Raw genomic sequence first — 26,353 nt, 5'->3', positions numbered from 1 at the left:
AACACTTGACAACATGACTCCTGAAGAAGCATTCACTGGGAAGAAACCATGTGTAGACCATTTCTAGGTATTTGGTTGTCCTATTTACATTCACATTCCAAAAGATAAAGGGAAGAAGTTGGATCCTACAACCAAGAAAGGCATATTTGTTGGCTATAGTAACACTTCAAAGGCATATAGGATCTACATACACGAGGGGCACCGAATTAAAGTAAGTCGACATGTCATCTTTAATGAGAGCATTTCATATAAGAAGTCTAAAGATCTCCTGATTGATTTCGATGATGAGGAACTACCTATATTTGAAGAATATTCTAGGGAGGAAGATCATTCCAATCATGAAGAACAAGGTCATAGTGAACCTGTGTAGCAATCATAATTCCTGAAATAGAAAGAGACCTAATTGGTTGAAGTCTACTCTTCAAGATGCCGAAGGACATGCCGCAGGTAAGGGTACATTTAGGTAAACCAAGAAGCCTAAAAGGTATTCAGTGAATTCAAAGTTGATTAAAGCAGAACCATCCACCTTTGAAGAAGTTGTCAATCATCAAGAATGGAAAGATGCTATGAATGAAGAATATCAATCAATAATGAAGAATGGAGTTTGGAGTTTGGGAAATTGTTCCTAGGCCGAAAGACACACCAGTGGTGACTTCCAAGTGGCTCTACAAGATTAAACATGCAGCAAATGGAAGTATTCACAAATATAAAGCAAGGTTTGTGGCTAGGGGTTTCTCCCAACAAGAAGGCATCGATTATGAAGAGACATTTGCACCTACAGCAAGATACACAACTATACGTTCGTTGGTCTCTTTGGCAGCATCTATGGGATTCTTAAATGGTACCATTGATGAAGAAGTTTATATTGAACCCTTGGAATTTGAAGTACATGATAAAGAATCATGTTTCTACAAGTTGAAGAAGGCACTATTGGCCTTAAGCAAGCTCCAAGGGCTTGGTATGCAAGGACGGACACATATCTACAAAGATAGGGCTTTTCAAAGAGTTATGTTTATTTGAATCTCTATATCAAGGTAGTGAAGGATGAACTCGTAATCATTCTTCTATATGTGAATGATCTTCTCATAATGGGTGTTGAAGGTCGTATTCAAGAATGCAAGAAGCAATTGGCATTAGAATTGGATATGAAGGATCTAGGGTTGATGCACTATTACTTGGGGTTGGAAGTTTGGCAAGGACCTAGTGAAATATATCTAGGTCAAGGAAAATAAGGGATTAAGATGTTGTAAAGGTTTGGCATGATGGACTTGTTGAAGAAAGTGTAACTAGGTTCGGTATTTACAAATGTTATTTTGATCTTTGAACTTGTCAAGAAAAAAAAGAAATATTATTTTTGAAAATTATAAGAATGAGTTTCTTGCTCATTCCATAGGTATAGGGAAGTCAAAGAGTCAATGACATGTGTAAAGAGCTCTTCTTAAGCATATATGAAAAGTATACAAGTCTAGAACAATGTTGCACACATCGCGATCGGGATTTAATCGGCGCCGGGAAAAAAGCGGAAAAAATCGTTAAAATCGGGAAAAAATCGGAAAAAAGCGGGAAAAAATCGTTTGGCACAAAAATATTCATTTTTTTTCAATTTTTTTCAATTTTTTTAATATCTAAACCATCTACAACATAAAATAAATACATTGACACATAAATATGATAAAAAAACTAATATATAAGATGTTCAATATCATTTCTAGCGCTAAAATCACACATAACATTGAATCATGTCCTGAATAGTAAGTCCTGAGTCCCAAGTCCAACTCAGCCTCAAAATATCAACAAAAAATATGATAATGTATCTCATCATGTCATAATGTCATATACAATAAAATGAAAGTCTAATCCTATTGATTTCCTCTGCCCCTCTTGCGAGAATATGGCACAGCTTTCTCTTTCCCTCTAGATGTAGAAGCTGGTGCCTGTGGTGGTGGAAATGGCAGTGGAGTCTGACGTGCTCTAGAAGCTGAAGAACTAGTAGTAGCAGCTACAGGAGGCTGAGGTGGACGGAGACCACGTCCTCTACTGGTGGTAGTGGTAGCCCGGGTAGCCCGGGTAGGCGGTGTCACCTCCTCCTCCTGCTCCTCCAACTCCTCCTCCTCCTGCTCCTGCTCCTGCTCCTGCTCCTCCTCCTCCTCCCCCTCCTCCTCCCCCTCCTCCTGCACTAACCAATCCTCAGTGGGATCCATGAGAGGCCTCTCGGTCTCAACCCTCCATTCAGCAGTGGTGTCAATCCCATCCAATGAGATGGCTTCCGTATCAGGTGTCTTCTCTAGTTGTTTCACCCACAATCGAAGATTGTAGTAGACATAGACCATGTCATTAAGTCTATGGGACTCCAACCTGTACAAAGTTCATGAAATAATAAATTAATAATTAATATTATAAAAAAAATATTGTTTAAAACTTTAATGAATTCAAAAATTTATTTGGAAATTTGCAATATTTTAAATGTTTAAGTGTTAACCTATTGCGCTTCTTGTTGTGTATTTTTTCAAATACACTCCAATTGCGCTCACATCCCGAGGAGCTGCATGTTTGGCTGAGGATCCGCACGGCAAGATTTTGCAAAAGGGGTACTCTGCCCCCATACATCTTCCACCATGCGTCTACAACAAAATTACAAAGAAAATTTTAAATAAACATAAGAAAAAAATGGAATTTGAAGAAACAATGAAATTTGAAACAAAGTTACAAAGTACATACTACAAACTAAAAAATACCTGGCATTTTAACCGTCCTATCAATGACAGCCATCTCAAAGCCAAATGTGCCCGCTGACAACTTATATTGCTCAATTTGTCTAGAGGCCTCCATACGTTCTTCTGAAGTTCTCACCATCTTCTGGACACAGGTTAATAATCCTTCCACGACCTCAACATCAAAATTAAACCCACATGCATAAGAAAATGCAGGGTTCAGGAAAAGGCCAGCAGCATGAATGGGACGATGGAGTGTGTTGTTCCATCGCTCATCAATGACGTTCCATAGAAGGAGTTGTCTCTGGAACCCATCATCTCCCTTGTCATCATAGTAGGACCGAATGGCTTCTTTGGCCCTATCCATGGCTTCATACAAATAGCCCATTGCGGGCTTCTCACCATCAACCAACCGAAGAACCTTTACCAAAGGTTCTGTAACAGCGCACACCTCCTGCACTCCCGCCCAGAAGTCCTCCTGGTATGAAACTAGTCTGCAGACGGCCTCTCCTTCTGGTTTGCGGCTCATTGTCGAAGCACGCCACTCCTCTGAAAGAAACATTCTCTTCAAATCCCACATAGAATTCAAGAGGGATTGAAGAGATATGAAACTCGTCGCAAACCGTGTAATGGCGGGGCGCACCAACTCTTTGTTGTTGGTGCATTTTCTCATCAAGCTAAGCACAGATGTGTGATTGTAAATAAATTTTGTGATGCTTTTTGATGAGTCAACAACCTCTTTGACAAAGGGAATTTTCCCAATGTCCTCTAACATCAAATCAATACAATGGGCAGCACAAGGTGTCCAAAATAAAGTAGGATGCCTGTCCATAAGCATTCTACCAGCAGCAACATAATTTGCAGCATTGTCCGTTATGACTTGGACAACATTTTCTGCACCCACCTCCAAAATAAACACATCCAGCAAATCACATAAATTTTTTGCATCTTTGATTTGATGAGTTGCATCAACAGATTTGATAAACATAGTCCCCAAGGGACAACTAACCAAGAAGTTTATAAGGGTTCTCCCCTTTTGGTCAGTCCAACCATCTGACATAACAGTGCATCCTGTTTGTGCCCATGATGCCCTAAAATCCTCCAATCTTTGGGTGCAGTCACGCTTTTCATCTTGAAGAAGCCGGCCTCTGAAATCATGAAGAGAAGGGAGTTTGTACCCCGGGCCAACACTGGCAACAGCATCAAGAGTAGGTTGGAAAAATGGATTATTCCTTATAATGCTGAAAGGAATATCACTCCAGAGGAGAAATTTTGTCATCAACTTGTCAGCTTTTTCTTTTTCAGTTCTTTTTAGCATTGAACCAATAGTTGGTTGTGAACCAGGTGTGGTTCGAGGAACAAAATATGATGATGCAGCTACCGGATTGACTGACGCTGCAGTAGAACCTGTGCCACTTGGCCCACTTCCTTCAACTGACCTTTTTAGTTGCCTTTTGAGTTCTTCTTTGGCGTCTCTAGTGTGCTCTAATTCTCCCAATGCTCTCATGGCTTTTTGGATAATTTCAGCATTTGTCTTTAGACAGGGCACCACATCATGTCCAGGGATTTGTGCAAGGTGGAACTTCAACCTGTACACCCCCCCGAATATTTCCTTTCCACACAACTTGCAATACAAGTTTTGTCTATCATTCGGAGTTTTAGGGTCACCATATTCCCAGAAAGGATCCAATTTCCTTGGCATGTTTGTTTTTGAATTTTGAATTTGCAAACCTATGGAAAAATAAGGATTAGGAAATAGGAATTTAGGATTACATAAATGATAATAGTAAATACAAATTACAATTTAGCATTTGCAAAATTACAAGCTAATTATTTCCAAAATCCCAATTTCTAAACCCAAGTTACCCAACCAAATGCCAAAAAACAATGAAAAATCAAAAAAAATAAACAATGTTTAAAGAAAATGAGAAAATAAAAATCAAAAATTGGTTCTCATAGTCATAACAAATAACCCATCCCAAATCAATGAAAAATTTCCAAAAATTCTTTAAAAACAATGAAAAACAAAGTTTTTATAGAACCAAAACAAAAAAAAATTAATCTACATACCTGGTTTATGGACAAATTGGCGATCTTGGCTTGGATTCCTCCTAAAATCGCTTCGATTCGCTCCCACAACGGACGGCAACCCTCTCCCTCACTTCCTCTCCTTCTCCTCCTTCTCCTCCGCGGCGGACTGCTGAATGAACAAAAAAAATTTCGTTTTTTCCATATAAAACCCCGCTGCCCGCGCCCCTCGCGATTTAATGCGAAAAAATCGCGATTTTATCGAAAAAATCGCGATTTTTTGAAAAAATCGCGATTTTTTCGATAAAAATCGCTATAAAAAAAAAGCGGCGATTTTTTGGATAAAAATCGCGCTTTGAATCGGCAATTTAAAAAAATCGCGATTTTCCGATTTTATCGCGATTTTATCGCGATGTGTGCAACACTGGTCTAGAACAACCCTCCAAGACAAGCACAATCCTCCAAGACAAGCACGAAGAAGTCTGCCTACAAAACGATGAAGAAAACAGTTTAGTCGGCCTCAAAATGAATATTAATGACAAGTTGGATCAGAAATAGGGACATTTCGGTTCACCCTAACATGTTGGCTTATTTACAGAGACCTAACTACTATAAATAGGCATGTAGGGTCACCACAGAAAGGCAGATTTTCGGATCTCTGAAACTTTGGATGATGATAGAGGCATAAAACTTTGGACGGGTATAAGAGTGCAGGAATCTCGGTCAAGTCACTTCGGACAATCTCAATGTTTCAGGTCTCGGATGAGTAATAGTCTCTGTGTTTTCGAATGGGTACTGCAAAGATAATGTCTCGGTCTCTTCACTCACTGTCTCGACATACGACTCGGTCATAGTCTCAAGCATACATATGATTAGAATGATCTCGAAAAACACCCATTGTCTTGGCACATAACTGCAGTCACAAACTGTCTCAGCATACTAAACATGGTTACAAGTTACAACCTTGATGTATTGGTGATGAAAAGGATCCCTGTGATCACACTGTGATACAATCTATCTAAGCATACTTCCTAGATACAGTCATGATCCTAGCATAGATGCAATTGTGGTCTCGATGGTGACTCAATAAAGATATCAATGGTGTAGTAATGATCTCAGTGCAGCAGTGATGATGATCTCAATAAGAGTGCAACCATGATCTAAGTGAAGATGGAGATATGATACAACAGTCATCTCAATGAAGGTGCGAGAATAATGATCAAGGTAAAGCAACAATGTTGATGATGATCTCAACAATAAGAAGAGGATTGGTGTCTTGGTCTTGGAGTGGCCTAGTAGGTCAACGGTCATGGTCTTGGTATTCATCAATTGGAATCTCTATAAGAAGAATTTAGTGTGGGTTTTCCTCTCCAAGAGGGAGAGGTTTTGGCCCTGGCAGGATGCCAACATCATGTGTTCTTGTCTCTTTGTTTTGGTAGCTAATTGATGAACTAACGAAGATACACTCCAATAATAATAAGTGAAGATTGGAATAAGAAAAATTGAAAAACACCTCACAAATAGTTATCATGCCTAGAGGAATCTCATTATCTATAACTGTCTAGATTTTTCAACATGGTAACAGAGCTAAGGTGTGGAAGTCAAAGGAAGGGCAGCAAAAGAGACATACAAGGATCAGTCCTCAAGAAGGGCATCAGAGTAAGATTAAGGGTTTTGTCAAGAATAAAGGATCAAGTCTACAACAAGCAGTCTACATTAGCAAAGAACCTTTTCTCCACAATCATCATCAAAAAGGTCACCAAGAACCTTATCAATACCAGTACAAAGCAAGATAACTCAAAGTCAAAGATTATCATCTTGGAGAAGGTCGAAAATCCGAGGAGCGGTCCTAATCTACACTACAACAAAAGGAAAACATAGTACCTTTAACAATCTCAGTGCTAGCCTCAAAATTTGGGCGTCATTACAACCCATGTCATACCTCAACAGTCTTAATGACTTAAGCAGTTTCAATGATTGGTATTGAACAATGCTCAAAGGCCACAAAGATCTTTGCTCATGCTAGTCAACTCAAGCAAGGTTCTACTCCAACAAGGAGCATTGCAACAAGGTTACAAATATATACAGTCACAACATACATTACAGCAATATCACTTCAAAAGAAGAACACAATGCCACATCTCGGGTGGACATCATGACAGTGCTCTCAAAATTCTTGATTTCGATTCCATACCCTCACAATCAAGGAATCAAATAATCTCAACATATCATAAAAGACAGTAGTGCTTGGTGCTGAAAAATGCAAGTCTCAAGAAAGGCTCTAGAACTCTATTGTACCAAGCAGCTCAAGCAAGAATCTCATTGAAGGAGATCACTCAAGAAACCATCAAGGTAAAGATTTCATCTACACATGACAAGTAAGTATCCTTTTATTCTATATTCAAGTTTGGTTAAATGACTTCATGATTGCAAGGACATCTATCAATTGGATGGGTTATCAAGATTCCTTGCATGAAGAAGGAGAAAAGACATAGTCCTCTAAGTAGATGAAGTCATCAAAATGTCTCCTCTGAATTTATGAAAAGGGGATATTTATGAAAGATTCCCTCACATAGCAAAATTGGAGACATCAAATTGATGGGGATGATAAACACATTCTCTTCAGGTGCAATGAAGAAGGTCACATGAAATTTAATCTACATGAAAGTAAAGGGTATCAAAGGATGTAGGATATCTTCCATCTACGGGACCTAGAAAGGAAGATAACCATAATGGACTAACAATGAAGGTAACAAATGTCCATGAACAAGAAGGTTACCTCATTCAAAACGTGTGGTTTCTATGCAAGATAGAGAAGGACAAGTTGATGGAAAAAATATTGAAGCTTAAAAGAAATCAACCATGTGCAGAAAAGGAAGGCAAGGTTGGTCCTCAAGCAAGACAAAATAAGTATAGATAAGATTCAAAGCTATAGAAATATTTTGGAAGCTCATATCACTGAAAGATGGAGGACGCTGAAGAAAAGGGCCAAGGAAAGAGGGAGTAACAAATATCTCCTAAGAGTAAGATAGTATCCCTCACAAAAAGGTCCTATCATAAGCTCCAAGATCTTGTGTTATAAGATCTGAAAATGATAATAAGATGCATCATGGCATCATGGAAGCATTAGGAACAAGAGCATGTAACATCTCCATAAGGATCATGAAGGACAAAAATCCATGGAAAACAACATGTAGGATATATAGCTCTTGGGAACCTCAATGGACATTGAAGGAAAGAAAGGAGTCATCTAAGGTTCATCATACATCAAGTCAAAAACAAAACATCTGCTAGTTGGAGATATACAAGATCCTCAAAATTCTCTGATGGAATCCTCATTGTAGGGTTCACTAATCTAGAGAGGAAGCAAGTGTTTCAATAGGAACTCCAGCTAATGGAATCCATGAGATGATGATGTGATGACATGAAGCAGATCAAGCGATTGAAAATCTTTTCAATCAAAGAAGTTGCTGGAAGAAGCCTCGATGACTTGAAGAACAAGGTATGTATGCTTATGTTTAATATTATAATGTCATGTCATAAGGTTGCAAGTAACATGGATCATTGCTTCTATATTGAGAACCACGAACAACAGAAAAAGGATTTCTTCCTCTGAAAAGATGCAGGAAGGCATTAGTCACACTAGATGAAATCAACATAATACGTCCTCACATGAAGTATGAGGTGATTGACTACAATAAAGAAACTTTGATTGAAAGCTATGGAGTGTGTGAGGAAGGAAGAGATCATGAGATATACAACCATCATGAAAGGCAATCAACATCCAAAAGACCAAGAAGATTTGACTAAGAAATCTCCCAGAAAGATATGAAGACTGATAAAAGTCTGAAAAGAATGAAGACCCTTGATAATGGATATCTTTGGGAGATGTGACAATATGTGTGCAGGATGTTGATACAGACAAGAAGATGTCATGATGAAGAGCCATCTCGTAAGGTATGATTTAATTTAATATATTTTCTTGAATAATATCTAGATGAGTTCATGCAAGGCTACTAGAAAGAGACTTGTAAGTACAAGCCCAAACAATATACATACGATGGATGGAATCTCCTAAAAGAAACATGTAGAGAAAAGAAGTAGCCATATGAATAAGGTTCCAGATATGTACCAAGAAGGCCATTTTCCATGAAGAAAGGAATGAAATGACGGAATAAGAAGGCAAGTGATCAATTGTTGTTCCCCTACAAGGAAGAAGCTCAACTAAATTTCATGACATCAAGGAGAGAAGTTGATCAAGCAGCTGAAGAACCCACAAAGAAAAAGTTACTGATATATAGAATAATCCCTAGCTAAGAGGGAGCTCTGACAGGTCCCTGATCAAGAGGGAGTTTGAATTAAGATCACCCCTAATTGCAAAGGTGTGACAATGGTGTTTTTCCATGTCATGTGTCATGCACTAGACCAAGACTAACAGTCGTAAGTCTAGATGAAGACCATGAATGGAAATGTAGACACGTGATAGACACAACATTCTTGTCTTCACTTGGGAAGAAGGAATGGGAGGATTGGGTAATCATCTGGCATCTGATACTCTTTGAGGATGTGTAGGGCATCCAAGATAAGAGTAGGCAAGAGGATCGATATTCGTTGAGGGTTGGGAACCCAAGATAAGAATATTCCTAGATGTGCATACTCATTGAACACTGGGGTGGGCATGTACCTTGAGAGACAATGATAAAGGTGTCTATAAATCACTGGTCTCGCCAGCAATGTAGCTCATGATCTCGTGGATAGATGGAGTTGTTAGTCAAAGCCTTGCACTATGACAATGTTGATTGATATGATGCTATACAGATGTGATAAACAATCCCATTCTTCTTATGAGAAATTATTCAGATTGAGAATGACCAAGTACCATTATAAATACCTCCCTAGTTAGGAGGGATTGTTGAAGAAAGTGTAACTAGGTTAGGTATTTACAAATGTAATTTTGATCTTTGTACTTGTCAAGAAAAAAAAAACGACATTATTTTTGTAAATTATAAGAATGAGTTTCTTGCTCATTCCATAGGTCTAGGAAAGTCAAAGAGCCAATGACACGTGTAAAGTGTGAAAATTTCTTAATCTAACAAACCAGAAATCCTACTGCGGTAAACTAACTTGCATTACCTCCTTGTGTTTTTCATTTAAAAAGTTATTTTCAGAAATATTCAGAAAATATTAATGCAAATACACTGCAGCCTACACCAATATGCAAATCAAGTACTGAAAAATAAATGAGACAATCATGCAAAGGACACACTTATTTTTGGACTAAACGTCCCCGTAAAAACTCAATGCGGGAAAACCGGTGCAGCAACTCTGAGGGTTTTCTATCATAGTTTTTAAAACCGGAACCGATGACCAGACCGGTCCACCTAATGAACTGGTTTACCGACCGAAACCGGTCTAACTGGCACTGGTTTGGTCTAAACGAACCGGTTTTTAAAAAAACATTAAATAATTAATTTTAATGAAACAAAACTATTTTTAAGATGTAAAACCATGATTCCAAGCCAATAGAGACAAAATATGCAAAGTTTGCTCATTTATATACCATGTAAAGGTGAATATATCGAAATGGCACCAAGTGCAATACATATCATCGACAAAATAGCAAAATACATAAGAAATGAGGCTCTAAATGGCCTATAAAGTCCAAAAACAATGTTGCAAGCTATGAGGCCATTGGCCTACAGTCCTACTACAAGTCTACAGCGTACACATGATCAATCATCAAGTTCATCACCACTACTAGACATAGGATCATCATCAGGAGCTACATAGACATCATCTGGCTCAGAGTCTGAGGATGGCTCAGCCTGATTTGCAACCTCAGTATCAATGCCACCAATGACAATAGAAGTGGACCTGATGGAAGCACGAGTTTGTCGACTTGCACAACTAGTGCCTTCCATTGGTTCTTTGCCTTTCCTTGATGTCGCTATTGATCCTGGTTCTAATGCCGCCACATAATCTACTTCATCCCCCGCTAAAGCCATGTCGATATCAAAATCAACCTCAAACACAGGATCTTCAATCTCCTCCACCCATTCTGATGTTGGATCAATATCGTCCAACACAATGAGATCTAGATCAGGTGTTTTTCTCATCATTTGGTTCCTCCTCAGTCGAAGGTTGTATTGCACGAAAACAAGATCATTTAACCGTTTTTGTTCCAAACGATTTCTCTTCTTCGTGTGTATGCGCTCAAAAACAGACCAATTGTGCTCACAACCTGAAGCACTGCAAGTTTGACTGAGGACTCTAATTGCAAACCTTTGCAATTGAGGACACTGGCCACCAAATCACACCCACCAATGTGCTACAAAGAAAAAGACATTAATTAGTAACTAGTTTATAATTTGAATTGTAAAGAACGTAAACAATTTTAACTTGAAAAGAAAAACAAAATGGAAATTGGAATTGCTTACCTAGTTGGTCCACATCTCTTGCCATCTTTGCCAAGTTTTTGCCAAAAGTACCACCTGCCATATTGAAAACAGTAAGTTGTCTATGTATTTCCAACTGGTCTGCATGGCTGGGGACCATGCGTTCCAAGCAATCAATCAATCCAGCTCTGACCTCCCCATCATGCAGATCTCCTAGCCGATTTTTATAGTGATACTTTGGGTTCAAAAAATACCCAGCTAGATGTATAGGACGATGGAATTGATTGTTCCGTCTATTATCAATGATCTCCCATATACAGCCATATTTAGCTAACCTGTTCTTGTAAGCTGCCCGTATCTACTCCTTTGCCTGGTCCATAGCCTCATAAATGTAGCCCATGGCCAATTTTTCCCCATCCACCAACCTTAGCACCTTAACAAGGGGCTCGGTAATTTTCACAAGCTCTAGAGACCTTTTCCAAAAATAAGTGTCTAACACTTTCTTTTTGGTGTCTTTTCCATCTGGTCTACGAGCCCACCAAGATTCAGACCATTCTTCAGAGGAAAACATTTTCTGCAAGTTTTTATGTTGACCATTGAGACATTGCAACGTGAGGAAGTGAGTTGCAAATCTTGTAATTGCAGGCCTAACAAGCTCTTTGCCCCTAGTGTGTTTCCTCATTAGGCTCAATACCCATGAGTGGTTGTAAATGTATTTTGTAATGCACTTGGCATGCTCTATAGTGTTTTTTACCCACTCCACTTTGCCTGTATCCTCTAGCATGAGGTCTATGCAATGTGCAGCGCATGGAGTCCAAAATATGGTCTTATATTTGGTCTCAAGCATCTTTCCAGCAAGTACATAGTTTGAGGCATGATGACCTGCACAACATGCTGCTCCCCAACTTCCTGAATAATGTTATCCAAAAGCTCAAATAGAAGGGTTGCATCCTTTACCTTATCAGATGCATCCACTGATTTCAAAAACATGGTTCCTTGAGGGCAAGAAACAAGGAAATTAATGATAATGCGGTTCTTTCCATCGGTCCATCCATCTGACATAATGGAACAACATGTTTTGAGCCATGAATCTTTAAACTCAACCAAATGCTCATCAATGGAAGATATCTCTTTTTGCAAAAGAGCTCCCCTCAAGTCATGCATACTAGGGCCTTTGAAGCCCTTTCCTGCAGCTATAACAAAGTCTCACATAGCTTGGTAATAAGGTGAGCGAGCAGCATTAAATGCGATATCTGAATCATACCACCATTTACCAATGTATTGATGAGAAGTTTCTTTGCATTGTCTTTTCCAATGTTGATCCAAAGTGGGTTGAGAACTTGGCTGGGAGGAAGTGGGACTAGAAGAGGCAATGTTGGCAGAAGATGAGAAATGACTTTGGATGTTTGTTCTCTTTGTTCCTTTTGATGGTTGGCCAACAGAAGGATGAACATAGTGAAAGGGGTCATTGGTGGAAGGGATAGAAGAGGAGTCTTGAATCTCATAATCATCATACCCACTCTCTTTCATGGCTTCTAATAATTCTCTCTTCCTTGCAATGTCATCTTGGATGGCCTTCTCCCTAGCCTTATCCTCATAAAATTTTTCAAGCTTGGAAATGTATTCTCCCCTAATACGACCTAACAATGCATTTGGTGCATCACATGGCTTTACTTGGCCTCTTATCCCAGCTAAGTGTTGTTTCAACCTAAGAATACCCCCACCTCCAATAGATTTATGGCATAATTTGCATATCATTTTTCCATCAATTATATCACAATGAGCCCATGCACTGTCCTTTCCTTTTCGAGCCATGTTTGCTTGAAATAATAACAATTTGCAAAGAAATCTGCCATTAAAAAAAAAAAAAAAATTGCAGCTAAGCAACATGGAAAACCAAAGATAATGTAGGAAAAAAAATGCACATGCAAGCTACAAAATTTGATAGCATAGATGATTGATCATTGAAGTGAGAAGTTTATAACACATTAAACAAAACAAAACAAAACAAAATCATGGACAGCAGACTCAAATGAGGAATTTTCAAGTGCAAATCCTTACCTAGAAATGCAAACTAGCTTCCCTAGCCTCCTCTTGAAGATGGCAACTCCACTGACAGCTACACACTATCTCCAAAATAGCTCCAACTCCAACTCCAAGATGACTACTTCAGCAAAAACTCAACACTCTCCATGCTCACAAACAAACTCACAAACACTCCAAATCAGTTGTGTGAGAAAAATGAGAGTGAGAGGAGCCTCTTATAGGCTTGGAGAGGGTGTTTTTTGGAGGGAAAACACCCTTAGTTTCCCCCCAAAACCCCTAAACCACAATCAGAAATACGCTTTTTGCAAGTTAGAGTGGGCATGCCTAAAACCGGTCGGTTCCATCCTAAATAGGCTGGTTTTCACCGGTTAGGGAAAAAAATTGGAGAAATGGCCTTTCCAACCGGGTTTTTTGGCCGGTTTAGACCGGCGGCCTTGCTAACCGACCGGTTAGACCGGTAACCGGTTTTTAAAAACGGTTTTGAAAACTATGTTTTCTTTTATTAAGCAGAAGTTCTGAATACAAATGTTGGTTTCCCTCTCGACAAACCAGTGACAGAGAAATACAATGGCAGAAAACCTAAGCGAGTTTTACCTCACTTCACTTGGCAGATTCTGGTTGATCTAACAGCAAGACTGGCTAGCCCCAGCAACAACTACACTACCCCTTCGCAATAACTGCATGGACCTCTCTAAGGCTCTGTGTCAGCGCTTCTACCCACCACGTCAACTTTCCCGGTTGTTCTAGCAGTTCCCGACTGTTTCAACGTTCTATGTGGAAGGCAGCTCTCTCCCTCTACGTTGGCCCTTCTGGCTCTGCGTTAAGGCTACAAGGGCCCAGACTGGCCTAACGTCAGCTCTCCTGGCTAGTGCACTGCCTCCACAAGCTTCTCTCTGCGTCTTTGTCAATATTCCCGAACTATCACTGCCCCTAAGTTACACGATCTCCCCAATCGATTTCCCTCCTGAGAACTTCTCACCTCAGAAAATTGATTTCCTCAATCTATCTGTGTGTCTTTTCCAACTAACCCCAAGCCTCCATTTATGCTTTGCTTGTTGAGAAATCAACGGCTAAGATTAAATTAGACTTTATCCTCGTCTCTTAGAAGCTTCTCACCCATATTTTCATTAATACCCATTAATATTTTAATTTTCCTAATTTTTGACTTAGGAACCCCATTAAAAATATTAATTATTTTAATAAAATACAATCCGGGTGGAATTTCACCATACAATTTCTGGGTCTTGGCAATCTCATGTGTTCTAGCCCCTCCACAAAGTTTTGGAGCTAGAGCACATCCAATGCTACCCAAAAAGCAACATAAAGAGCCCTTCTTAAGCATATATGAAAAGTATACAAGTCTAGAACAACCCTCCAAGACAAGCACAATCCTCCAAGACAAGCACGAAGAAGTCTGCCTACAAAATGATGAAGAAAACAGTTTAGTCGGCCTCAAAATGAATATTAATGACAAGTCGGCTCAGAAATAGGGACACATCGGTTCACCCTAACATGTCGGCTTATTTACAGAGACCTAACTACTATAAATAGGCATGTAGGGTCACCATAGAAAGGCAGATTTTCGGATCTCTCTGAAACTTCGGATGATGACAGAGGCACAAAACTTCGGATGGGTACAAGAGTGCAAGAATCTCGGTCAAGTCACTTCGAACAAGCTCAATGGTTCAGGGCTCGGATGAGTAATAGTCTTTGTGTTTTCGAATGGGTGATGCAAAGATAATATCTCAGTCTCTTCACTCACTGTCTTAGCATACAACTCAGTCATAGTCTCAAGCATACATATGATGAGAATGATCTCAGCAAACACTCATTGTCTTGGCATATAACTGCAGTCACAAACAGTCTCAGCATACTACACACGGTTACAGGCCTTGATGTATTGGTGATGAAAAGGATCTCTGTGATCACACTATGATACACTCTATCTCAGCTTACTTCCTAGATACAATCATGATCCCAGCATAGATGCAATTGTGGTCTCGATGGTGTCTCAATAAAGATATCAGTGGTGTAGTAATTATCTCAGTGCAGCAGTGATGATGATCTCAATAAGAGTGCAGTCATGTTCTAAGTGAAGATGGAAATATGATACAACAGTCATCTCAGTGAAGGTGCGAGAATAATAATCAAGGTAAAGCAGCAGTGTTGATGTTGATCTCAGCGATAGGTGTCTTATTCTTGAAGTGGCCTAGTAGGTCAAGGGTCACGGTCTTGGTATTCATCAATTGGAATCTCTATAAGAAGAATTTAGTGTGGGTTTTCCTCTCCAAGAGGGAGAGGTTTTGGCCCTGGCAGGATGCCAACATCTTCTGTTCTTGTCTCTTTGTTTTGGTAGCTATTTGATGAACTAACGAAGATACACTCTAATAATAATAAGTGAAGGTTGGAATAAGAAAATTTGAAAAACACCTCACAAATAGTTATCATGCCTAGAAGAATCTCATTATCTATAATTGCCCTAGATTCTTCAACAAGACTGCAAACCTATGACAACCCCCAGGATCATAAATTTGAAGAGGTTAAGAAGTTTCGATTCAAGCCCTGTGAATCCTACAAGATATAGACAATTAGTTGGCTCTCTGATGTATCTTCTGAACACTCAACCAAACATTTGCTTTGCAGTGAATATTCTCAATCAATTTCACATAAGCCTAAATATGATCATTGGATAGCAGCCACGCATATATTGAGATATTTGCAAGGAACAACACATTACTACCTGAAGTATGATAGAAAGAATGATGTCCAATTGATTGGATATGCAAACTCTGATTGGGGAGGCAATGAGACAAATGGAAGAAGCACTATGCAAGGATATTTTAGCTTGTGATATCATGGATGAGTAGAAAGCAAGAGTCAATTGCTTTGAGTAGTGTTGAAGTTGAGTACATTGCAACATGTGAAGTTAGTAGAGAAGTTGTCTGGTTGAGGAAGTTGCTATTTGACTTGTTTGAAGGACCGATGGACCCTACAGTTATACATTGTGATAACACCAGTTGCATAAGGTTGTCTGAAGACCCAGTATTCCATGGAAAGACAAAGCACATAAACAACAAGTATCATTACATACAAAAGTTGGTGCAAGATGGAGTGTTACAGCTACAGTATATCTCCACCGATGAGCAGGTAGCTGATATTTTGACAAAATATCTTCCTAATAAGAAGCTTGTATTTGAGAGAAAGCTTGGATTGTTTGATATCTCCTCCCTAGTTGAGAGGGAGAAATAGACACATCATTCTTGTCTTCACTTTGTGAAAAGAGAATGGAGGTTTGGGTAAGCATCTAGTTTCTAAGACTCTTTGAGGATGAGGTAGGGCATCCAATACGTAAGAGTAGTTGAAGAGGAAATTCCTTGAGGATGTGTTAATATCAAGACAAGAATTGTCCTAGAAGGACATATCTTGTGAACATCTGGGTGGGGTATGTGCCTTACGAGACAATGATAATGGTGTTCATCAGTCATTGTCTCGCCAGCATTCTGCTTTGAGTTTTTGGAGAGATAGAGCTATTAATCAAGGCCTTGCTATGTGACAATGCTAGTTGGTATGATGAGATGCAATGAGATATGCTGAAATAATAGCTTATAATATGGCTTACGAATCTGACTCTTCTTATGAGATCTCTTTAGTAAGAGAATGCCCATGTACCATTATGAATACCTCCTTAGTTAAGACGGAGTGTTGAAATATGCAACTAGGGCCGGTCTTCATAAATATGAAATGTACTCTTAATTCTTATATATTGTAAAAAGAAAGAAAAATTATTATTGTTATTTTTTGTAGCATGGGTTTCATGCTCAAGGTCATTTTTATATGTCAAGCAGCGATCGAGTGCTTCTAGGGTTTGTCATAGAATCATGAAGTCAATAGAGTCATTGTCATATGAAGATGACAACATTAGACATCTTGTAACATGTGAAAAATGTCAAAATACCCTTCCAAGACCAAGTCGGCCTTGCAGCTAAGAATTCAGCCTTGCAGCAAAGAAGCCGGCCTCATCAGGTCATGTCGTCCTCCTTAGAAGCCTATATATAGGAGAGAACTCGACCTCCTATGATCACTCACTCACTCTCTCATCATCTAAGCGAAGAAGAGGCAGATGAAACGCAAGAGAAGAAGAATAGAAGAAAGAAGGACGAAGTTTTCTGGTTGATTCTCTCTCTCTCTCTCATACACATGCAAAGATAAGCCTAGGGTTTTGCAACTACAAGGTCAAAGTTGTCAAGTTGTAGAAAGAAGTTTGAAATTGGTCAGAGAAAGGAACTTTAGATCACCTACTAGTCATAGAAGGAGAAGCAGCCCAAGCGAAGGAGCAAGGAAGCCTTGGTAGCCCTAATTTCCCTCAAACATGTAGAAGCAGCAACTGTTGCAGGGGCCGAAAATTTCAAACCTACAGTGGAGGCCGAAATTTTGTAGTTGGGGGTTGAAATTGTGTAGTTGGAAGATATTTGAAAGGGTTTGACTTGGATAGAAGAAGCACATCATCAAAAAGGCTTGGCTTCGTCTTGGAAGGGTATCGGTCTTGGTCTAAAGGTCTTGGAATTCGTCATTTCTAGAATCTATATGAAGAGAAGAGATTTGTGGGTTTTCCTTTCAAGAGGAGAGATTTTGGCCCGAGCTTGCAGCCTACATCATGTGTTCTTGTGTAGTATTGATCTTCATGTTTTTGGTAGTTGTTTCATCATGCTTTTGGTAGTTGTTTCATGATAAGAACAACATAATAATAAGTGAAGAAGCTAATAATCAAGAAAAAAGTAAAAAAGACATAACAAACACTTATTAAGTATATGAGTAATCACCCTAATTATAGCCCTATTATTTCTCAACAGCAAGTGGGAACAAGTGAGCAAATTAATATAATCAATCACAATCCTCACTTACCTATGGAAGGAGATATGGAAATGCTCCCATCATCCTTTACCATTAATAATTTCAGTGATGAAAAGGATCCAATTAAAGAATTATATGGAAAAAAACCATCTCAAGAACAAATCTTGGAGACTATGAAAAGTAAGGGACACAATTATCGCAAGAAAAATAAAGGTCAAAGCAATGAACAAACTGCTTCCAAGACTTATCAGTGAGGTTTGAAGATTGATTGGGTCACATTGATAAATAATGCAAAAAGCATTGTTCATGTTCCTGAACTTTTGAAGATTTCATCTCAAAGAACAGAATTTTTGAAAGCTATCAGCATAAGTCAACAAGATAAGGTTGAAATGCATCATAAAGATGAAGAAATTAAATTGAACGATCTAAATTATTACATGACAAATGAAGACCATCATCCTTTCTTCATGACTTTGATGGTTAATGATCAATTGTCGCATAATTGTATGCTAGACTCAAGGGCTTCAACAAATCTCATGACAAAGAAAGTCATGGAACAGTGAACCTAAGGATCTCAAGGCCTTATTAGAATATATGCTCCATGGATTCAAAGAAGATCGAAGTTCTTGGTGTAATCAAAGATTTACAAGTATGCTAAGCAGCATTCCCATACAAGATAATTACTATGGACATTGCTATTATAGATGTGCCTAAAGTACAGGGAATGCTTTTATCTCGAAAATTTGTAGCTGACCTTGGTGGTTGCAACCTTATGCTATTATCCCTTCAACTCAGTGCAGCACAGTCAGAATTTACATGGAAGTTGAAAGGAGGTATCATATTGGAGATCCAAGGGAACCCAACAATGCAAAAGTTGGTGAACCTCCCAGAGAATATAACGCAGTATTGACTATTTTTATTGAACCTGTGATAGAAAATGCCAAAGATATCACATCATCAATTATGAATAAGAAGCGGAAGCATAAGAGATGTGATTGGTCTATACAATGCAACATTGGAATGCTTCAATGTTGAATTTCCACGACCTTGGATCTAGGTTAGAGTCTTAAAATCACTGATGCTACCAAACCAAGAATCTCAACCATAAACTACTTTTTACAACGGAAATATAAAACAGTATATCACATATGCACAAATATACACGGTTTTTAACAAAATTGTACAATATGTACAATCCCAATCTTGGTTATATAAATCAAATCTGAATAATACAACATTCTATGGTATACAAGATACAATGACAAACTTCATTACGCAACTTCGATGTCGTATCTTCTCCTGTAGGTCCTTCGCTCTCGTACTGCGCACTAGTAGTACCGTAGTCCATCAAGGCCACTACGCATCGAGACTCCAAGAGGGTTCCACCTAACAATGTTGCAAGTCACTTATGCTACACATACATGGGCTCATCAAACTTCTCTCTAGGTTGGCCAATAGATGAGCTCCAATCTGCCTTCTAGTAGCTTCTTTCATCCATCAAAGAGCTACTCTTTAGGTTGCAAACTTCACCCAATCACGTACCAACAACGTCCTTCTTGTATGTTGCTTTAGGGCTACTTTGGGTAGCCAACACACTACCCTCCAATCAATGGTACCCAATCACGTCGCTGCAAGATCTGCTCCGATGAAGACACAATCACCCAATCTCGTCTTCAAATTGGATCCCACAGGCTGCAAGGTAAACTGATCCAATCTGGTCAACACTTGACCCAACACTTCTCCACAAAACGTTGTTGTCCTCCACTATTTGCTTGTTGCTCCTGCAACTCTGGTTAAGGCACAAACTTCAGTCCTTAACCCTCCACACAGTCAGCAACTAAGCCCTTCAAGGACTGCGGTCTTCCAAGGATAGACTCCTCCACACCCACGTTGTCCAAAACAATGGTTGTCCTCCTCAACGTTGCCTTGGAACAACTCTAGCTGTTGGCTATGGCCTACAGCCTAGCCCAGCAGCAGTTGTAGGTCTTCGGCCTCCCTCAAACACTGCCCAAACAGTCCCTACACAACCTTGTTTTGTCCCTCTCTTCCTTGGCCTTGATTTCCCAGCAAATCGGCCTTGAAACAGCCCTCAAACAACCCTTGAAACAGCCCGATGTCTCCTACAGCACTCGACCTCCACCACAGAATTTCCCATGTTGTCCCTTGGCCTCCTTCACGCTGCTCCTTGACCTCCTTATCTAGCTGTGACTTTCCTTCTATTTCAAAGCTCCTTTGTATGAGTGTTGCTCACAAATGGATGCTTAAAACACATGTTCTCACCCTCTATTTATAGACATAATGAGGGGCTTCAACGAATTATGAAGAGACAAACCTATTGGAATTATTTACACCAAGCCTACATGACTTGGCAACCAATAATTAACTTGTCAACTTCAAAAATTCATTTCTCTCTAACGCCAACTAGAAATAGGATGATTCTCGTTGGCGTTTGAATCGCCTTATCGAGCACTATCATCCTCATCCATCACATGTCGATTTCTCATCACGGTTTTGGCCCAAATCACAATGGGCGAGAAACCCCACACTTGGGTTCCAAGCCCACAAGCTTCCCTTGTGGTGCTTGCCCTCCAAACCCTGAACCCTAGGGCTTGGAGTACCTCCCAAGCTACACAAATCAACACTCCTTCTTAGCAAGGGAGGTACTTCCAAGACTAGAAAGTCTATCGTCATCATCATCACTGCTCACAACACTTGCCCAACTCTTGGCGCTCACAATCGCAGCAATCCCTGTACGGTGAACTACGCCCTTCTCGGAAGTTTCATTGTCATTGCTGGAAGCACCCTACTTCTTCTTCTTATCCTGTAACATCTTCCACTCTCTCCATGATTCCTTCTTGGCAACTATAGGAGCACCCTTGCTTCCCACTGTCCACGTGCTCTTCTTGGGTTGCAGAGTCTCCCTCTGAATCTGCAAGCTCCCTCTCGAACTACACTCCATCTGAGTCTCTGGAACCTGAACCTTCTCAGGAAGGTGTAACTTCTTCTTGAGAACCTGTACCTACTCCTCTAAAGCGTACACCTGCTCTTGCTTCTCTAGAACTTATACCTGCTCCACCTGCTTCTTTCCATGATCCGCAGGCTTGCCTGTCAACCTGTAGAGACCATGCTCTCTCACTCCAAGTACAATCCCATCAGACTTAGAGCCCTTTGGCCTGATTCTTTCCTTCCCATCCTGGAACAAGACCTCAAACCCTTTCCTCTCGATCATCGAGACGGAAATCACACTATATCTAAGTCCCGGTACAAACAGTACATCTTGGACTCACATCACACGTCTTGTCTCCATCCTAGATGGCACAACACCAGATCCTCGGATCTCCTACTGACTCTTGTCGCCCAACACCATGTGCAACTTAGAGTCCCATTCAGCTAGAGTCCCAAAAACCTCTTGTGACCCTATCATATGCTTCGTCGCACCATTGTCCATGTACCATCCATCCTCATTGGCAATACCCTGCAAGAAATGAGAAATCATATCAAAGTCCTCCTCTTCCAATCTCCTGGAGAGATCATTTATCTCAGCTAAAGTGGCAACACCGGCGACCTGCTTTCCTTTCTTCTTCTCATCAGTTCCCTTCTTCATCAGACATATTGACGAAAAATGACCCATCTCGCCACAGTTAAAACATTTGACTTTACTCAAGTCCTTCTTTTGCTTACCCTTCATTTGCGATGCAAGTGTCATGTCATCATCTGAAGCCTTCTTCTTCAGATGAAAATCCTCGTCCCGCCACTCTTCCTGAATGAAGTCATCCCATAGCCTATACTAGTCTGGCAGCTTCTCTCTGGCAACGATCCCTTTGATGAAGGGCTTTCAATCTTCGGTGAACCCTTTCAAGGCAATCCTTACCATACCTCCATCTGAGGTAGACACACCGATGGCAACAAGCCCATCTTTGACCTGAGACAATCTGATCAGATACGAGATCACACTTTCACCCTTTATCATCTTGGTGGACTTCAACTTATCCTCTAATACCAACACCTGGTTCTCGTTCTTATTCTAGAACAAATTCTGAAAAGCCATCCACATCTCATGTGTATTGTTCTTCCCAAACAAATGAGGTATTAGGGCATCCGTCATACCACATAGGATGATCAATCTCGTCCTCACATCCAAATCTTCATATATTTGCAGCTCCTTAGGGTCAGTTGGCTTCTTGATCTCTTTCTCGACGAACTACCAGAGTCTGTTGACCTGTAAGACCAACTTGATCGTTTCATTCCAAGGACCATAGTTGGACAACCCCTCCAACCTGTCCTTATACCAGAGACATACCTACAACTTCGACATTGTAGTGAGCCCTTCACTTACAATGTGACCAACTCCCTCTCACGTTGTACTTCACTGCACATAACTTTGATTTACTTACTTCCAAAGTGGCTCAGACATGCTCTGACATCATGTTGAATTTCCACGACCTTGGGTCTAGATTAGAGTCTTAAAATCACTGACGCTACAAAACCAATAATCTCAACCATAAACTACTTTGCACAGCGGAAATATAAAACAGTGTATCACATATGCACAAATATACACGGTTTTTAACAAAATTGTACAATATGTACAATCCCAATATTCGTTATATTAAACCAAATCTGAATAATACAACAGCCTATGGTATACAAGATACAATAACAAACTACATTGCGCAACTTCAATGTCGTATCTTGTCCTGTCGATCCTTCACTCCCGTACTGCTTACTAGTAGTGCATTAGTCCAAGTGTTGAAGTTTCTAAGTTTAATTAGATAGAAACCCTCAATGTCGTATCTTGTCCTATCGATCCTTCGCTCCCGTACTACTCACTAGTAGTGCATTAGTTCAAGTGTTGAAGTTTCTAAGTTTAATTAGATAGAAACCCTCCATGCACCTTATCTAATTTATTCCTACCTAGTTTTTATTTTCTTTAACAACTTATTTACAATGTAAATACTGAAAATAAACACTAGTGCATGCTCAACATATTACAGATCAGCAACTAAAAGAAACAAGAACAAACACAGTACATGACACCATTATTTTTGGACTAATGTCCCTGGAAAAACCCAATGTGGGAAAATCGGTGCAGCTATCTGAGGGTTTTCTTATTAAGCAATATCAGAGTACAATTTGGGTGTCGAAACTGGCCTACCCAGCAGAGAATTTCCTTAGCAGTAATACCTCTCGATTTCTGACAAATCTACTAGCTGAAACCCCGGATAATCCTTCCAGAAGCTACTCAGCACCAATCTACCCTAGAAACCCCAACGTCTACCCAATCTAGACTGCATCAACCCCAAGAGGCCCTACATCAGCTCTATGAGCCTCTGAGTTAGCTAAACTAGCCCCTCTGGTGCTCTGCGCGGTACTTAGCTGCCTTTGCGTGGCCCTGCGTGAGCACTAGCTACTCCTGCGTCTCTCTCTCTAGTTTCTCTGCTGCTATCCCGACACTATCTCTGCCTCTCTGTCTCTCTGTACTCAATGCCCCTCAACTGCTCTCTGATCACTGATTCTATCTCTCTTAGCAAACCCTGCTCTAGAGAATAGAATGATTGATCACTCTGGTGTGTTCTCCAAGTGACCCTCAAGCCTCATCTTATACTTTTCCTTTTGACATCTCAACGGCCGACATTAAGTCCCTAATCAATGGCTAAGATTAGATTTGGCTTGATCCATGTCTTTTGGACCATTCTAACACAGATTCATATTAATACACATTAATATTTTATTTTCCCTAAGTTTAGACTTAGGGACTCCATTAAAAATATTAATTATTTTAATATCTCCTGATCTATTTAGAATTTGCCCAAACCCTTTCTGCATACTAGAGATCTCATGTGCCCCAACCTCTCCACCAAATTTCATGGCTAAAGCACATCCAATGCTACCCCAAATCAACATCAAGGCCACTACACATGAAGACTCCAAGAGGGCTGCCACCTAACAATGTTGCAAGTCACTATTGATGCACGTACACGGGCTCATCAAACAGCTCTCTAGGTTGGCCAATACTTGAGCTCCAATCTGCCTTTAGTAGCCTCTTTCTTCAATCAAAGAGCTACTCTTTAGGCTGCAAACTTCACCCAATCACGCCCCAACAACATACTTCTTGTATGCTACTCTAGGGCTACTTTGGGTAGCCAACACATTGCCCTCCAATCAATGGTACCAAATCACGTCACTCCAAGATATGCTCCGATAAAGACAGAAGATCACCCAATCTCGTCTTCAAATTGACTCCCACACGCTACAAGGTAAACTGATCCAATCTGGTCAACACTTGACCCAACACTCCTCCACAAAACATTGTTGTCCTCCACTATTTGCTTGTTGCTCTTGCAACTCTGGTTAGGGCTCAAACTTCAGTCCTTAACCCTCCACACAGTGAGCAACTAAGCCCTTCAAGGACCGCAGTCCTCCAAGGATAGACTCCTCCACACCTACGTTGTCCAAAACAGTGGTTGTCCTCCTCAACACTTCCTTGGAACAGCTCTAGTTGTTGGCTATGGCATACGGCCTAGCCCAGCAGTAGTTGTAGGCAATGTTGCATTAATCGTTATCGGGATTAAATCGGCGCGGGGAAAAAATCGGGAAAAATCGGAATTATTGGGAAAAAATCAGAAAAAATCGGGAAAAAATCATTTGGTACAAAAATATTCATTTTTTTTTCATTTTTTTTCAATTTTTTTAATATCTAAACCATCTACAACATAAAATAAATACATTGACACATAAATATGATAAAAAAAAACTAATATATAAGACGTTTAATATCATTTCTAGAACTAAAATCACACATAACATTGAATCATGTCCTGAATAGTAAAGTCCTGACTCCTGAGTACCAACTCAGCCTCAAAATATCAACAAAAAATATGATAATATATCTCATCATGTCATAATGTCATATACAATAAAATGAAAGTCTAATCCTATTGATTTCCTCTGCCCCTCTTGCGAGAAAATGCCACAGCTTTCCCTTTCCCTCTAGATGTGTTGGTGTCCGTGTTGGTGGAGATGGCAGTGGAGTCTGATGTGCTCTAGAAGCTGAAGAACTAGAAGTAGGAGCTATAAGACGTAGACTGCGTCCTCTACTGGTGGCAGTGGTAGCACGGGCAGGCGGTGTCACCTCCTCCTCCTGTTCCTCCTCCTCCTCCTCCTCCTCCACCTGCTCCTCCTCCTGCTCCTGCTCCTCCTCCCCCTCCACTACATCTTGCACTAACCAATCATCAGCAGAATCCATGAGAGGCCTCTCGGCCTCAACCCTCCATGCAATAGTGGTGTAAATCCCATCCAATGAGATGGCATCCACATCAGGTGTCCTCTCAAGTTGCCTCACCCACAATCGAAGATTGTAGTAGACGTAGACCATGTCATTAAGTCGTTGGGACTCCAACCTGTACAAAGATCATGAAATAATAACTAATAATTATAAAAAAAAATATTGTCTAATGAATTCAAAAATTTATTTGGAAAATTGCAATATTTTAAATGTTTAAGTGTTAACCTGTTGCGCTTTTTGTTGTGTATTTTTTCAAATACATTCCAGTTGCGCTCACATCCTGAGGAGCTGCATGTTTGGCTGAGGATGCGAATGGAAAGCTTTTGCAAAAGGGGTACCCTGCCACCATACATTTTCCACCATGCATCTACAACAAAATTACAAATAAAATTTTAAATAAACATAAGAAAAAAATGGAATTTGAAGAGACAATGAAATTTGAAACAAAGTTACAAACTAAAAAATACCTAGAAGGAGTTGTTTCTGAAACCCATCATCTCCCTTATCATCATAGTAGGCCCGAATGCCTTCTTTGGCCCTGTCCATGGCTTCATACAAGTAGCCCATTGCGGGCTTCTCACCATCAACCAACCGAAGAACCTTTACCACATGTTCAGTAACGGTGCACACCTCCTGCACTCCCGCCCAGAAGTCTTCCTGGTACGAAACTAGTCTGCATACGGCCTATCCTTCCGGTTTGCGGCTTATTGGCAAAGCACGCCACTCCTCTGAAAGAAGCATTCTCTTCACATCCCACATAGAAATCAAGAGGGATTGAAGAGATATGAAACTGGTGGCAAACCGTGTAATGGCAGGGCGCACCAACTCTTTGTTGTTGGTGAATCTTCTCATCAAGTTAAGCACAAATGTATATGATTATATATAAATTTTGTAATGCTTTTTGATGAGTCAACAATATCTTTGACAAAGGGAATTTTCCCTACATCCTCTAACATCAAATCAATACAATGGGCAGCACAAGGTGTCCAAAATAAAGTAGGATGCCTGTCCATAAGCATCCTACCAGCAGCAACATA

At 40.0% G+C, this 26,353-nt stretch overlaps 2 protein-coding genes across 2 annotated transcripts in view; both read right to left on the bottom strand.

Moving 5' to 3' along the window:
• Nucleotides 1-26,353, bottom strand: part of SPY (Tetratricopeptide repeat (TPR)-like superfamily protein) — a 310,171-nt gene that overhangs the window by 42,784 nt on the left and 241,034 nt on the right. The window lies entirely within an intron of this gene.
• Nucleotides 1,670-4,961, bottom strand: LOC149218579 (uncharacterized). The gene is made up of 2 exons (XM_089382420.1): nt 2,480-4,961; nt 1,670-2,355 (listed from the first exon to the last, which is right to left on the bottom strand). The coding sequence occupies exon 1, from the start codon at nt 4,411-4,413 to the stop codon at nt 2,725-2,727; it is 1,689 nt and encodes a 562-aa protein (XP_089238546.1). The 5' UTR covers nt 4,414-4,961; the 3' UTR covers nt 1,670-2,355; nt 2,480-2,724.

The sequence above is a fragment of the Pinus tabuliformis genome, chromosome Q (assembly GCF_031772625.1).
Source record: "Pinus tabuliformis cultivar Carrire ecotype Pingquan chromosome Q, CPIR1, whole genome shotgun sequence".
In the NCBI taxonomy this organism is placed as follows: Eukaryota; Viridiplantae; Streptophyta; class Pinopsida; order Pinales; family Pinaceae; genus Pinus; species Pinus tabuliformis.
This window is presented reverse-complemented; position numbering and strand designations above follow the sequence as displayed.